Source organism: Aspergillus fischeri, genomic scaffold, assembly GCF_000149645.3.
Source record: "Aspergillus fischeri NRRL 181 1099437636265 genomic scaffold, whole genome shotgun sequence".
NCBI lineage: Eukaryota > Fungi > Ascomycota > Eurotiomycetes > Eurotiales > Aspergillaceae > Aspergillus > Aspergillus fischeri.
In genome coordinates, this window is record NW_001509761.1 from 1,629,395 (window position 1) to 1,643,875 (window position 14,481).

Genomic DNA, 14,481 nt, shown 5'->3' on the forward strand with positions numbered 1-14,481 from the left:
GACCTAATATTGAGAAAGTTGGTGCGTACATTCCACCTCCGGAAACAAGCAATGTGGGATTAATGTATAATCTCGGGATAGCTTTTATCCCTCATTGGTTTTCCTATGCTGTGATGAAATGCAAAGGCTTCAAAAAACTAGCTTTAGTCCCTAGTAAAGGTAAGCTACCTAGTACGTGAACACTTTTCAAAAATCTTCCGTGTCTGAAGGATCAAATCCTCTGCTCGATTCTAATTCAAGCCCTGCTTCAAGTTCATCTTCTCTTCCTGCCCCAGGGCTGAAGCCATTCCTCGACCCCAGTGCTTGACTTCTGCAATTCAGAGGCTCAAAGGGCAAGGGTTAATATTGTAGATGACAAGTCGACCTATCCCTCGTATGGTAAACTGTTGGATTTGTTCAGTGCGTTGGGGACGAGTGGTGCGTTGGTCAAGAAAGATGAAACCGATGTGGCCTTTTGCTAGACAATCATCTGAACGGATAGGTACAAACTACAATCAGTTTGGACAAATGCCCCGAGCAAATCAGGTAGCTTTCAATAAACGTAAATGCGAGCAGTGGAATCCATCTCACAGAGAGACATTACTCCCAAAGGCCATACCACTTTCTGTCTTGCCCATGCTTACAATCCGCTACAGCTAAACCCCGGCAGACATCCACTTCACAGCAATCGGCGGATGACTGCTGCTCCTGATCCTCTGATCCTTGGACCACAATTGAAAAGCCAGGTCTGCAGGTCCGACCACCACTCTGACGCTAAACGTGCCCTTCCAGAAGACCGGCTTTCGATTGTACCAGTGGCGGTTCTTCAGCTTCTTGTCTACTCCTTCGGTCGAAATGTGCAGGGTGCATACCCGCTCAACCCCCTTGTGGGACATACTTTTCGGGAGCAGCGCGGGGGGATACAGTGACATGACAATGTGGACCTGGAAAGTCTCAGCTTCCCGGCCGGGCTCCAGTTTGAGCTGGAACTCCTTTGCGAATCCGGTTGGAGGGACTGGTGAGCCCTGCTGCTGTTAATACATATGTTACTTTTTTTCTGTATTGCCTACGTACCTGGACAACCAACCAATCTACCTGATCAATTGCATAACTGAGCTGATCGTGCGGATCCTGGCGGATAAGCTCCCCCGCGTGTTTCTCTGGGATGTAAAGCTGGTCGCAGATGATCCCGTAGCTGACCGGAGAGCATCGGGATCCGAAAGTGAGGACACCTTGCTTAAGTAGCTGGATGCGATCAAGGACTAGACCGTGGACAACGGCAAGCTGTCTTTGCCTTATCAGCACTGGCAATTAGTTGTCGACACAAGACTCACGGTTCCTCGGCCATTAAAATCCGCATAGCCGTGGTATTGCCGTGTCCATTTCCAATCTCGCTGCCGTACCTTTCCATCAGTCGTTTGCGAACATACGGTGAGCTACCAAAACCCCCCGACAGAATGAGGTATGACTGGATGGGTCAGTTCAGGGTTAAGATCAGCCTGGCTGTTGACGTACAATGCGTTCAGTTGCGAATCGATCATGCATGTGTCGGATTTGGCCATCAAGCAGGTCGAACATCTCGACTATTTTTGCGTCAAAGCATTGTTGCAAATCATCCCTGGCAGATTAGCTATCATCTTGTACACTGTTTGCGAACGCACCCGCCACATACCAAGAGATGCTCATCTGGCCGTCGTAGACCTCTGCGTCAGGGAGGTCAGCACCCGGCTTGAGGCCGGGGACGTCTAATCTGAGGCTTGGGGTATTTGCTGCTGCAGAGGTACCAAACGCGCATTTGAGTCTTTGGAATCGGCCGAGGATCATCCTCCATGCTGTGTGCGATGGAGACATATCCAGTCTGTCATGAAGCTTGGATAGCCGCCCGCAAATAAGACTATGCATCCCGCGGTCGATAAAAACAGAGCCAATAGGCCGTCCTAACTAGGATTAGCTGTTGACTTTGAACAATTCTGAGAAGACATACCCTCAACGCTGCCGAACTGATCGAGTTTCGTTGGCTCGCCCCGGGCGGACTTGAGTTGGAGAATGTTGACATCCTCCACAGTTAGCAGCTGCTGATCATGGATTACGGGATCACGCTCTACTTACTGTGGTTCCACCTCCTGCATCACAAACGAGGACGATATCATTCATCTGCAGCAGTTAATACATTGATCGCAGGTTCCGTGGACAGTCTCACCTGATAATGTTCCTTGCAAGCATACACAGCTGCAGCCTCAGCCTCAGTGAGCCCAATTACGGCGCGATTATTTTCTGGGGACGTCCCCGGACTGCTCATGTTGATCGCTCGCTGCAGTAGGTGACGCGTTTCTTCAACCATACGGACATCCTTCCATGTTGTGGGCACGCTGAATACCCATTCGACCTTGCAAGCAGCAAAGGAGGGAAGAGTGTCTCTGAAATGCGCGGTGACATGCTGGCATACGCAACGGATATAGTCCTGGAGCCATCGCTGAGCCTCTACCCGTGTGATCTTTCCGTCTGGGTGAGCGCCAGGAGCAAGGTGCAGCTTGAAATACTCCTTGATGTCCGAGGCTGGGTCCTCGGTGTTGCAGAGAAACCCCCATGACTTGACGCTGTGCGAAGAAGATTCATATTCAATTGCAGTGGGCGCTTTGTTGGCCAGCTCGCTGATGAGCTTGCCCGGCCACCGCTGGATGGTCCTCGGGGGAAGCCATTCTGGGCCGATTGAATAGGCGACTCCTATTACTCGTGAGCGTCTGGCAGATCCAAATTTATTAAAGATCTGTACCTGTGCAGGTCATCCCAAAATCAACCCCAACTACGATATCCGGTCTCCAATCATCGTCCCAGGGTTTATGGACTGCCACAACTTCCTTCTCGTCCATTGTCAACCACAAGAGAAGCGCTGGCCACGGTCGAGGTTTTTCGCGACCTTACTTCCCTGGAGATATGGGACAAAAATACCGTTGGCGGAAAGGTCATGGCGTTGGGAATTGCTGGGTCGAGAAATTGCGGCGCGGCTACAGCGCGGCATCTCCTGACCAGGGTTGTTGATGCTCTAGCGAGTCAGCGATGAGCCAAGATTGTTTACCAGTCTCGAAGTGGAAAATGCGCCGCAAATCACAGCCTGGTTGAATCCAGACTGATTCTCTTCCATGAATTGGGTTGGTTCACTAAGCCGGATTCGAGGATGTGCATGTTTCCAACCCTGCAGGGTTACAATCTCGTTTCATAAGAGTAGCCAAGTCCCCTCGCTGTATTCCAAAGTGCGCGTACATCCGCCTGAATCTACTCACAGAATGTCTACTTCTACAGCGTCCTCCACGAGCACTTACACAACGACAACAGAGTCTGCTTCGTCGAGCACGACATCGTCCTCTCCTCTACCCGGCCAGGAATCGACCACACCAACATTGACAAGTGCGACTGCGACATCCCTATCAAGCTCAGGAGCAGTGTCAACCAGTACATCAATACCAGGCTCTCCCTCAGCTTCATCGCCGATCACCTCCGTCACATCCCCTAGCATCTCTCTCAACTCGAGCAGCACAATTGCCAGCTCTACTGCGTCAAGCACCGCGACTAACCAACCCAGTCTTCCCCAACCGTCGCCAAACAATGTGAGCAGAGGCGCTCTAGCCGGGGCGATTGTCGGCTGCATCATCGGCACCGCCGCACTGACAATCCTGGGTGCTTTTCTCTTCTTCCGTCGGCGCAAGAAAGGCGCACGCGCGGGCCGTTCAGAGCAATTCTCCAAAGATAAACCACCGCAGCATCCATCACTACATCTAGGTGCATCCGCATCCTCGCTTTATACCCCTCACCCAGCCGACGACGAGACAGTACGCGCGCGGATCCTCACGCTGTTCGACCATGCCAGTCTCCACGTCGACAACTACTACTCTTCCGCAGCAGCATCCAGTCTGCACGACCCGGCTACGTCTCTTGCAAGCTACGAGTCCCCGTACCTGCCGTCACCGATTGCAACCTTGCTGGCTAAACCAGGCAGACATCGCGCGGTCCTCACGCATATCCTTGTTCGGGAATTACTACAGCAGATCACCCCCGGGTCTGGAAAGGGGGGTCTTCTCCCTGCATGTTACGCGTCATGTCCGCAAGTCGTGAATCAGACACCAGGTAGCGTACGCCTTGCGTACTGCAATAGACGTTGAGAAACTGACATGCCGCAGAGACAGACCAAGTGCTATTTAAGTGGCGTATGCTGACAGCGTACCTCTACCAGCGCCAACAGGGAGCTCGCGACGTGGACGAGCATGCTATCAGTGGGCTTGCAGAGCCATTTGTCGACGTTTTCACTGGGTATGCCAATCCCGCGCATACTAGGGCAGAGCGCCTCCAGCATTTAAGGTCCATAGCCTCCGCTGCGGCGGAATTGGGTCGGTGGTTGTTCGCGCAGCCCTGTGCGTTTGAGTTTGTCTGGGATTATCCAGGAAGACAGGGGATGGTAATTACGCCGAGGGTTGTCAAGGTCTGTGATGAGCAGGGACGGCGGTTGGTGGTGCCGCAGGTCATGGCGGAGGGGACATCGTTGTAGCCGGTTGCCTCAAATCAGCTTCCATGATGGACGAGACGATCAGTCAGAAGTTGCCAGTATCCTCATTATGTGCAGTATGCAGTATGCAGTATTAAGAGTCATCCAGAAGAAATACACTATTCGTAGCAGGCCTGCGCCTGCACCGGAACCTCCTTAGCATCCTCAGCCACTAACCGCCCCCTACGAGAAACAGAGCATAAAATGATCGAAAGAATTCTCTCCCATCTGCAGCAACCCCCATTAGTCTCGTGTATACCCAGCGACTGGACTAGCACACTCACGCAACAAGAATATTCAACGCAAAGACGATAATCTCCGCCTGCGCCGACACCGACGGGTAATCATGATAGTAAAGCCCCAGGTAAAAGGCAAAGTCCCCTGTTGAGATGGAGACAGCCCCGATAGCGCAGAGGATGATGACCAGGATGTCAAGGATGGCCGTCGCTGTGATGAAGCCGATATACCGGAAAAGTAAGAACAGAGCGAGGATGTCTGTGACGATTGCCAGAGAAGCCTGCAGTCATTAGATTTTGCCAAACGAAAAAAGGTGTGTGGCTCACCGTGGCTAGAACGATGGGAAGCACAATCGGGGGCTCTTCATTATCTCCTCCCCAGCCTGCTGCTAGGCGTGCTGTGACGGCCAGAAGAGCAATTGCAGATGCGCAGAAGATGATACGCAGGCCGAAGTGAATCCAGTCTCTTCCGCGGAGGGAGGCGGTGCCTGCCATGATGCTGTACAGCTGTGGAGGGTAGTGAGTAGACAGAATTAAGAGTTGGAAGTGGGCATGAGAGGCTCATTTAAGAAAAGGAAGAACGCCTAGCACATGTGAGACACAGCGAATCAGCTATATTTGTTACTATTTTGCTACGGCTTAGGATAACACTACGTTAGCGTAGCTTAGAGCCCTTGATCAGGAGGCTAGATCATCTTCGTATAGCCAGACCTGGTTCACATAAATGGTGTGTATACATATATCTAAACTTCGTGAAAAGGACAGGATATAATCCCTTTGGTCACTGACGGAACGACGAAAAGCAACTACAGAAAGGATTATGATCAAAACTCTTCCATCCTCACGCATTGAATGGCTGTAAATTTTCGAATCTAACTGCCAAGCACAGAAACGAGCCTGGACTCAGCTATGACCGTTTAGAGCGCAGCTAAGTCTGGCCTAAGACAACTAGTGCCTCTGGTGCCTGAAACTACTCCGGTTTAGTAGAAAGCTTCAAGAATAGCTTAGCACAGGGTCCGTAGGGGCTCTCATCCAACCAATCATCACGCAGCAACCAGAATTCATCTCGCTTAAATCCGACCTCCTTTTTACGTAGTTGATTTGGTTTTGGTTACATCGCTCGTAATAAATTCTCATTGCCCACTATCACATCATGAGTTTACCAATGTCCTCGTCAGCCATCACAGCATATACCTGAACAGAGGCGACCGATCCCCCATCATGGCCAACTGAGCGTTACCATAGCCCGAGACATCCATCTGATCCCGTTTCTTGTTGATGCGCTGATACGAGAACCGCAGGATCACCACTGCAATGATTCCCACCACCGCAAACCCCAGCTCCAATGAGTGTCCCAGAATATACTTGGGGGCGTCCTGCGCGCGGTAAAAGTTGGATGCCATGGCTGCAAACATTAGCATTTTTTAGCATTTCTCAAAGCATCAAGATACTTACCACCCGCCATATTACCCAACCCGATATGGATAGCCATTCCGGCCGCACGCTTGTAGTCGCCGGCCAGGTTGACGCTGAGCCAGGTGACGTTTCCTGGGAAAGCAGGATAGATACCTGTCTTGTCAGACTGGTGCTTTTTTGGTGGGGAATGAAACTTACCGACGACGGCGACGAAAACACCAAAGTAGACAACCCCTGGCACTCCCCGACCGGTGGAGGCAATGACAATGATGAAGCCGATGGCAATCAGAGACATGAAGAAGAGAATGAATGGAGATCGCTGCTTGCGACGATCCGATAGCCAGGCCGCACCGATAGCTACAATGGCTGCCGTGATGTAGATCGGCACGGTGAGCAGCTGCGCCGTTGAAGACTTGTACCCTAGATCCTTGATGATGGATGGCAAGAAGTACGAGATACCGTAGAGAGGGGTGGTGATTCCCCAGTACACTGATCAATTAGTCTAACGAGTCGTCGAGCAACGGAGAGGAGAAACATACTGAACAAAGCCACGTAGATCTGCCAATCCGTCAGCGCATCAGTCACGTAGCGTACGCGGAATCGCGATTCCTCATGGTCTGTCCCGTCTTGCGTGGTGTCGCGTCCGGATTGAGCCCGCAGTTTGTGAATCACCCATCGGCGCTCTTCCTCGGTCAGAAAGGTGGCCGTCTCAGGGAAGTCGTGAATCGCAAAAGGGGCGACAAAGGCAACAGCAACTGTCAGAAGTCCTTCCAGGATGAAAATCCAGCGCCAGCCGGCATACCCGCCCACGCCGTCCATTTTCTATTCTCCGTCAGCTTCGTCCTCGAAGGAGACGCAGAGACATACACCAATCGCGTAAGCGAGAAGTCCCGAGAAAGCACCGGCGATACTAGCCGAGCTGAAGAAGAGAGCCTGGCGGTACTGGGCTTTTTCACGGGGATACCACATGGTGATGTAGTAGGCGGTGCCAGGGTATAGACCAGCCTCTGCGCAGGTCAGTATGATAATTGCATATCAATATTGTGCGAACTCACCAGCAACACCGAGGAAGATGCGCGTGGACAAAAGCCCAGCATAGTTGTGAACAACGCCCATCAGCGTCTATCTCATCAGCAGGAGTTCATCCTCAGTTGCAGCAAACATACCATGACAATCCCCCAAGAAATCATCAAAAACGGCAACCATCTCGACGGTCGCAACTTTTTGAGCAGCAGATTACTCGGCATCTCAAACGCACAGTACGTGAAAAAGAACACCGTTACTGGATATTGTCAGCATATTTCTCAACCTTTGAGTCAAGTGACATACAACACCAGCTATACTCCTGCGACGTCAACCCCAAATCCTCAACCAACCCTTCGATCTTCGCGTTCCCGATATTCCCACGGTCAAGAAACGCCAATAGATATAAAATAGACAGCATGGGAATCAACCGCAGATCCATCTTGCGGAGGACCCGTTTCTCCTGCTCCGGCGTAAAGTGGGGGATTTGCTCCGCATCATGCGAGTGTTTTTCGCTGACGGAGGAGACGGGCGTTTGCGTTTCGGCCACGTGCTCGACCCCCATTGTGGTGGGTTTCTCGATATCGGTGTCGGTATTGTACATGGCGATAGTACATGGGATGCAACCGTGGTGAAGAAAGAAAAAAGATGCAGGGTGTCGATCTACTTATATCGATAGATTCCAGGTTTCCCCGTGTTGATCGCTTACCCCAACTTTTACCCCAGACTGTGGGGTATTCCCGCTGTGGGCTGGATTTCCCGGTGGCTCTGACGGGGCTATTCCGCTGCCTTGCTGTCATTCCAGTGCCCAGCCTTCTAGGTCTTGCTGTGGCGTGCTGGCGTCAGTAGTAAAGTTAAATACTGGTATGCTTGATGCTGATAGGACTTCAGATGCAATTTATCAGCGCTGCCAGGGTAAGACTCGTATTTATTCAGCATGGCATGATGGGTTACATTTCTATTGGTCAAAATTGAATTCTTATCCATGATCTAAGCTAATGCTAGAGACATCTCGTATGCATCCATACTCCGCGTTAAAGCCGTTGTAACTGCGACTGTTAGTATAGCAACCCGAGAGGACCGACAACATACCTGGTCCATTAGCAATAATTCTCCGAACTGCCCTCCAGACATCCACAGAAGTCACAAAGGGCGCTACAGGCCAATATTCGCGGATCGAGTTCTCAAACCCCCGAAGCACTTCCCGTTGAGGCGAATCCTCAGGCTGGTTGTCCATCACGTCAATTGCCCACTCCGCGATAACCACCCCTAGAAAGTCAGTATACTTCTGTGACGCGAAGGATATGACTTACCGCATGGGATTGCGACCATGGACGTTTGATTCCGCCGGCTAATCACCCACGGAATCATCGCGGCTCGCGCAAAGGCAGCTGCCTGGACCAAATCACCCTCACGGAGTACCTTTCGCATGGCTGCAAACTGCTTGCTGCGCATGAGGTCCATTGTCTGCCGGATGTCCACGACAAGGGAGATGCGCAGATAATATGCAGCAGGATAGCATAGATGATTGAGAGCCAGATTCTCCATACTTGTCCGGTCATGTATCTGGAACCATTGATCTAGAGCATGCTGCAGGTATGAGTTTATCTCGCCAACGTCGAGAACTGCTTCCCGTCGGAGCCCATCGATGTAGAGTAGAAGTCCGACTACAAGGCAAAGAGAGGCCAGACCGTTTAATGGCTGGGGCTTGCCGAACAGCAGCGCCTCCACATTCTCTGACCAGCTGCCAGGCGATCGACTTCTCGGGTTCTGATATAGTACATGCCATTGGACGGCTGAACGAGCATTCCACAAGGTCTCCGACCACGGAAATTCGATCAGACTGAACGGAAAGTCCAGGACATTGACGATTGGCTCGTATGCCACTGACCACAAACCACTCACAACAATGAAGCACAAAATTGATCTAATACTCAGCAATGTCGGCCACTAGTGGTAGGCATAGCTTACCTGCGGTGAGATTCTCCCTCTATGTAACTCTTCCATTTCTCCTCCACTGTGGATGCCTGATCGACGAGATCCATTGCCGGGCCGGATTCGATGACTCGCGCGAGGTTTATCAAGCTGTCAAGGCTGCCGAGGGTAATGTCGCTCTCACTAGACTTGCCTCCCGGTAGACCAAAGACACAGTTCAGCAAGAGCGTGGTGAAGATCCAGATAGGTATAGTATTGTTTTCACGGGTATAGAGTGTGTTCAACTATGATTGATAAGCCTGTGCACGGAGGATAACACAAGGTACCTACGTGATGAGCGACAATGCGACGGGAGGCCTCGAACAGCATTTGGCCATCCTCTGGTTCGTCACAGTACATCGCACCGTCGGCGAGAACACCAATAGCAATAGCTACTCTGTCAGTAAAATATACTGGAAGGGAAAGAATGTTTATACCTGGTATTTGATAGATTTCCGACTTCGGATGAGCAAACGGAAGGTTCTTATGGGGTATCTCGAAGAACATGTGCCAGTAGCGGTAGAGAGAATTCATCTCAGGGATCTTGAAGCGATGAGAATATCCTTCGCCCCCTGCGACATTGATACTCTGACCGAGTCAGCATAATCCGGTATTCATATCCTCAGACGCACCCTCAAACCCTCCAGCGCTTTCTCGATCCCCAAACGGGCAGTCTCATTCCGATCATTTTCAAAAATCGCCTCGCTTTGCGGTGTACACAGCCGTAGCGGTGTCGGAAGACTCGTAGATAACGGAGACCTATTCAATGCTGAGAGAAGCGATGCGAACTCCAGCCCGCTGGGCAGTTTCAGCCACGGGGGAGTCTCGCTTCCTGAAGGCGTCTGAAGCCGAGACTCTCGACGCCGGTCGGAGATCACAGAGTACACATTTTCTTGGAAAGCAGGACTCCCCGGAGCCCCGGTCAAGTAAAGGTTTTCATGTCGATGTGTCTCTGGCGCTAAAGGAGCGTGCAATGCTGGCCCCGGCTCCTCAACGAAGGAGGGGAATGGTGCTCGACTGGACGGGTCACCTTGAGCAGCATCGACCTGCCCTGGTGAGTATGAATTCGGATGGGTAGCTGCAGATGGCTCTGATTCTACAATTTCTGGTAATGGAATGCTTGAAGTCGCGCCATGGCGGGTGCGTTGATGGCGGTCATGCAATTCTTTTCGGGAAAAGCTCTCCCCGCATATTCGACAACGGAAAGGTCTTTCCTTGGTGTCTAATCAACTGTCAGCAAGGATTGACCAAAGGTTTGACGGCGAAAAGAGCCAAGACGTACGCCTCCTCACATGGCGCTTCAAGTGTTCTGATCGCTTGAAGCAGAGGCCGCAGTAAACACAACGGTGGGGACGGGTAGGGTTCTCAGAGACAGTCGACATGTGGGGTGTCAGTTGGGGAGAGTCCAAGACCATAGTCTCGAAGCACTCATGGGATGAACTACGATTTTGATCTCTTAACCCCAGTCATTTTCATCCTTTTCGCCAAGGACGAACATACGAGAGGTAAACTCTGGACAAATCCTGTGGGGGCGACACTGCGGGGTTGACTGATCCACATGTCTGTGCATGGTAATAGATGTAACCCTAGTACTCCGTACGTGGGAGGCTTTAGTTTCTTTTACAGGGTCTTAAAGATTCTTGATAGGTTGAGATGATTGCTATAATGGTCGTCCCATTGGATCTGCCTCGAGCACGTACATGAGAGCGCTCCCCCTCGGCGTCTTCATACTCCGCGACTCGACAATCAAATCATTTACGAAATACGTACTGTAGTAATCCTTACCATCTTCCTGGAAATCTCCTCCCCAGGTAAACGGCCCACTCGTCAAGATGACCCGCCCCGGGTTAGCAATGGACAACAACCGACACAGTTCCATCCTCAACCTCGAGATAGTCACCGCGCCCTCCCTCGCATCAGGATGAAGAACAAACATAATCTCCCATCCATGACGATTCACCCGTAATCGTTCCGTATCCGACGGCTCACGGAACGTCCACCCAGAGCTCAGACTCTGGTCGCGCGGGGAAGTCGACGATGCCGATCCCCGAGGCATCTGGCCCTGTTGCCGGTCAAAGGCATCCCGCTCGGCAATAAACGCTCGACGCGCAAAGCAAAAGCCACATTCGGGGACGTGCGAGGTCACGAGCTGCATTTCGAGCTCCGCGCCGTCGAATAAGCAGGTATGTTGGATATTTGTCTCTGGGTTCCTGGTACGGAACCAGTACACGTCATTTTCGCGCAAGAATCCGGGAAGCATCCGCACGAGCTCCTCATGCAATAGACGTCGGCAGGTGCATCGGTGGGTTATTTCTACCGAGTACATTTCCCCTTCGCCGTGGATGATGCAGTTGGCGATGTTCATGGCGGGGAATGTGAATTGGTGGTCTACACGAACACCTGTTCCACGAAATTAGCCTCTATAGTTGGAGACTTGAGTTATTGACGCTTGAAATACAACCATTGGATAAGATGATACCCATGCGTAATGTGACCCGCTCTTCTGGGATGACATTGCTGGGGTAATGGGGGATTGGCTCAAGAATAGGTGATGTTCGGGTGGGCAAATAAGCCCCAGAGGGAGTTGCCATCATTCATGACGAATGGGGTCGATGAAAAGGCAGAATTGGATGCTGTAGGAAAGATAAGCCCCAATACCTCTTATGTGGGAGAAGATCAGAGGCCTTTGTTACCCCACCCCAACACTGAAGATGTCCGAGGTAAGGCTCGAGCCAATCAGAATAACAAAAGATACAATATCACGTGGATTTGGGGTAAGCCATGTGGGACAGTGGGACGTGGGGGTTGTGGGGTCTCTGGTAGTACGAATATCGTATTATGTCGAAACTAAATCACTGTGATGATGCCAATGGGGCTGTAATCTTTTGCATGGCTCATTCTGTACTTATAACAATTTCTGGAGTCTGCTTCTTCTCCATTGCTAGAGTTGTATCCTCTATTTCAATCCCCAGAATAAACCCTACCAGGCTACCACAACTTTATAAACATGATCTCAACATCATGGATCGAGCCTGATACAACAGCGCGCCCTGTCGCCGTAATAGGCGGCGGCGTTCTGGGGCGTCGACTATGCATGATGTGGGCAACAGCAGGACACACTGTTCATTTGTATGAAAAGTCCCCTGAAGTTGCCAGCTCGGCCTTAAAGTACATCAACGACGCCATGCCAGAACAATCCACCAAGCTCGGCACAAAACCAGGGAGTGTATTACTCTCCTCCTCATTGCAGAATGCAGTCCAGAACGCCTGGATGGTCATTGAAGCGATTCCAGAGATCCTCCCCTTGAAAATTGAACTATTCGGCCAACTGGACCAACTCACACCACCGGACTGCATTCTGGCCACCAACTCCTCCTCGTATAAGTCCAGCGAGATGATTCAGCAGGTCACCCGGAGATACCGCGTGTGTAACGGACACTACTACATGCCTCCGGACCAGAACTATCTCGAGATCATGACCTGCGGATACACGGATCCATCCGTCATTGCATTTCTGATGGAGCAGTCCGCCGCAGCGGGATTCGCGCCCATCCATGCCAAGGTTGAATCTACAGGGCTGATCTTCAATCGGATATGGGCTGCAATCAAGCGAGAATCTCTCTTGGTTATGGCTGAAGGGGTGGGAACGGCGGGAGATATCGATCAACTGTTCAAGAGTTGGTTTCATGCTGAGGTTGGGCCGTGTGAGATGATGGATCGGGTGGGGTTGGATACAGTTTACAATATTGAGAAGCATTATGTGGAGGAGAGAGGTCTGGATGCGAAGCCTATCGAGTGGCTGAAGGAAAATTACGTGGATCGAGGGCTTCTTGGACGGAAATCTGGAAGGGGATTACTGTATGAAGAGAGCAATGGCCACGCTCAGTAGACGATTGTATTGTCCATAGTTCGATTCATAGCTGGCTACAACATGAACTTGGACAACTCAGCTTCAATTTCTGGTTTCATATTACTCGAAGAAAGTCATCATCATCGAATCCAGGCTTCGAATGCACTGTCAAATATCATGAGGAAATGGAGGCTAGTAGCGCATAGACGGGATAAAAGTAACTCCCACAAGCATTCAAGTAGACCTAGGAGGCGGTTGGAATGCACTGGGAGTAGTAGCTGTTGTAGGAACTGCACGTGGCTCCGGTAGCGCAGGCTGTGGGACCAGACCATCCACTGCCACCGCACTGGCCGTAGGCAGATTGAACAGAAGTTGAGCCGCCCGCTGTGGTCGTAGCTTTGGTTGTGGTGGCCGTGGTTGTCGTGGACAGCGTTGTAGTAGCCTTGGTGGTCGTCGGTGCACTGGTAGTTGGGGCACTACCACTGCCAGTTACAGGCGTTCCTGATGCAGTGATGGTAGAACTGGACTGCACGACTGACACAGCACCGGGAATGAGCGTTGGGCCCGGAACTATATACGTCGAAAGCGAGTTATAGATATTGACCAGAATGCCCGGATCTGTGGGTGAATAGAGCTTTGTGCCCTTCACACCAGATGGTTGCGCAGTCCCTGACCCTGTAATCTGAAGGTTAAAACACTGGGGATAGTTCTGGGCTCCGTTCTGACTTCCAGCTCCATGCAAAGCAATCAGCTCATGTCGAAGGACATAGTAGCCCGGTGCAATTGTCGGGGGAATCTCCACGAGCCACGAGTTGTTATCCGCGATCAACTGATCGTCGCCCCAGACCCCCGGTGGGGTTGAGCCATCCACCAGTCCAACACCATCAATCTTGAAGAACTCCAGAGTCGTCTTGTCTACCGTCTCGCAGCTCGAACCGCACCTAGCCAGGTAGTCAATGACCTATACCAAGTTAATACCATACCCAATTGCTTGATGGACATTTGGCTTGCTCGCATCACGACTCCGTTATTGAGCAGAGCTCCGCCGACGAAGAGAACATACTGGTCCATGGTGGGAATCTGGCCAAGTTGTCCATTGAATGGATATCTTGTCGCCAGCAGCAACCACAGCATGCCCACGCGCGTTGGTGGCATTGAGATGACAGATGATATCGTTCGTTCCATACGCATCTGGGGAGATGAAGCCATTTGCCGTGTTGGGGGTCTGCCACGCTACCACCACCGGCGGATTAGGATTGTAGGGATCAGAATCAATATTCCATCCGCGGTACGAAACACCGTTAACCACGATGTTTGTAACGTGGCCATGAGCTGTGACATGAGTGGTGAAGAGAAGTGCTGCAAGCAGCTGAGTGGATTGAACGTGTCTCATGCTGAACGGTGGTAGGTGCTTGTACAATCAGTAGAATTGATAAACAAAGAGCGAAGTGAAGTGGATTGCTTCC

General features: G+C 51.4%; 9 protein-coding genes across 9 annotated transcripts; 2 read left to right on the forward strand and 7 right to left on the reverse strand.

The window, feature by feature from the left end:
* Nucleotides 1-635: 635 nt before the first annotated feature.
* Nucleotides 636-2,946, reverse strand: NFIA_006060 (Hsp70 family protein; the record flags this gene model as incomplete). The annotated part of the gene is made up of 9 exons (XM_001259138.1): nt 636-1,004; nt 1,054-1,267; nt 1,314-1,447; nt 1,495-1,597; nt 1,652-1,916; nt 1,964-2,036; nt 2,089-2,133; nt 2,180-2,752; nt 2,929-2,946. The coding sequence occupies 9 exons, from the start codon at nt 2,944-2,946 to the stop codon at nt 636-638; spliced, it is 1,794 nt and encodes a 597-aa protein (XP_001259139.1).
* A 317-nt stretch (nt 2,947-3,263) lies between these two features.
* Nucleotides 3,264-4,519, forward strand: NFIA_006070 (uncharacterized protein; the record flags this gene model as incomplete). The annotated part of the gene is made up of 2 exons (XM_001259139.1): nt 3,264-4,101; nt 4,155-4,519. The coding sequence occupies 2 exons, from the start codon at nt 3,264-3,266 to the stop codon at nt 4,517-4,519; spliced, it is 1,203 nt and encodes a 400-aa protein (XP_001259140.1).
* Nucleotides 4,520-4,635: 116 nt separating this feature from the next.
* On the reverse strand, nt 4,636-5,247 carry NFIA_006080 (uncharacterized protein; the record flags this gene model as incomplete). Its single annotated transcript, XM_001259140.1, has 3 exons — nt 4,636-4,699; nt 4,801-5,033; nt 5,080-5,247. The coding sequence occupies 3 exons, from the start codon at nt 5,245-5,247 to the stop codon at nt 4,636-4,638; spliced, it is 465 nt and encodes a 154-aa protein (XP_001259141.1).
* Nucleotides 5,248-5,933: 686 nt separating this feature from the next.
* NFIA_006090 (allantoate permease family MFS transporter) lies at nt 5,934-7,795 on the reverse strand (the record flags this gene model as incomplete). Its single annotated transcript, XM_001259141.1, has 8 exons — nt 5,934-6,157; nt 6,208-6,321; nt 6,367-6,657; nt 6,708-6,990; nt 7,036-7,175; nt 7,224-7,290; nt 7,335-7,450; nt 7,498-7,795. 8 exons carry the CDS (start codon nt 7,793-7,795, stop codon nt 5,934-5,936), a joined length of 1,533 nt encoding a protein of 510 aa, XP_001259142.1.
* A 386-nt stretch (nt 7,796-8,181) lies between these two features.
* NFIA_006100 (uncharacterized protein) lies at nt 8,182-9,525 on the reverse strand (the record flags this gene model as incomplete). The annotated part of the gene is made up of 5 exons (XM_001259142.1): nt 8,182-8,240; nt 8,284-8,460; nt 8,505-9,118; nt 9,163-9,410; nt 9,457-9,525. The coding sequence occupies 5 exons, from the start codon at nt 9,523-9,525 to the stop codon at nt 8,182-8,184; spliced, it is 1,167 nt and encodes a 388-aa protein (XP_001259143.1).
* Nucleotides 9,526-9,779: 254 nt separating this feature from the next.
* NFIA_006110 (C2H2-type zinc finger protein) lies at nt 9,780-10,547 on the reverse strand (the record flags this gene model as incomplete). The annotated part of the gene is made up of 2 exons (XM_001259143.1): nt 9,780-10,387; nt 10,448-10,547. The coding sequence occupies 2 exons, from the start codon at nt 10,545-10,547 to the stop codon at nt 9,780-9,782; spliced, it is 708 nt and encodes a 235-aa protein (XP_001259144.1).
* A 278-nt stretch (nt 10,548-10,825) lies between these two features.
* On the reverse strand, nt 10,826-11,759 carry NFIA_006120 (uncharacterized protein; the record flags this gene model as incomplete). Its single annotated transcript, XM_001259144.1, has 2 exons — nt 10,826-11,565; nt 11,627-11,759. 2 exons carry the CDS (start codon nt 11,757-11,759, stop codon nt 10,826-10,828), a joined length of 873 nt encoding a protein of 290 aa, XP_001259145.1.
* A 413-nt stretch (nt 11,760-12,172) lies between these two features.
* On the forward strand, nt 12,173-13,054 carry NFIA_006130 (3-hydroxyacyl-CoA dehydrogenase family protein; the record flags this gene model as incomplete). Its single annotated transcript, XM_001259145.1, has 1 exon — nt 12,173-13,054. The coding sequence occupies one exon, from the start codon at nt 12,173-12,175 to the stop codon at nt 13,052-13,054; it is 882 nt and encodes a 293-aa protein (XP_001259146.1).
* A 205-nt stretch (nt 13,055-13,259) lies between these two features.
* NFIA_006140 (putative endo-1,4-beta-glucanase) lies at nt 13,260-14,408 on the reverse strand (the record flags this gene model as incomplete). Its single annotated transcript, XM_001259146.1, has 2 exons — nt 13,260-13,976; nt 14,079-14,408. The coding sequence occupies 2 exons, from the start codon at nt 14,406-14,408 to the stop codon at nt 13,260-13,262; spliced, it is 1,047 nt and encodes a 348-aa protein (XP_001259147.1).
* Between the last annotated feature and the right edge of the window lie 73 nt (nt 14,409-14,481).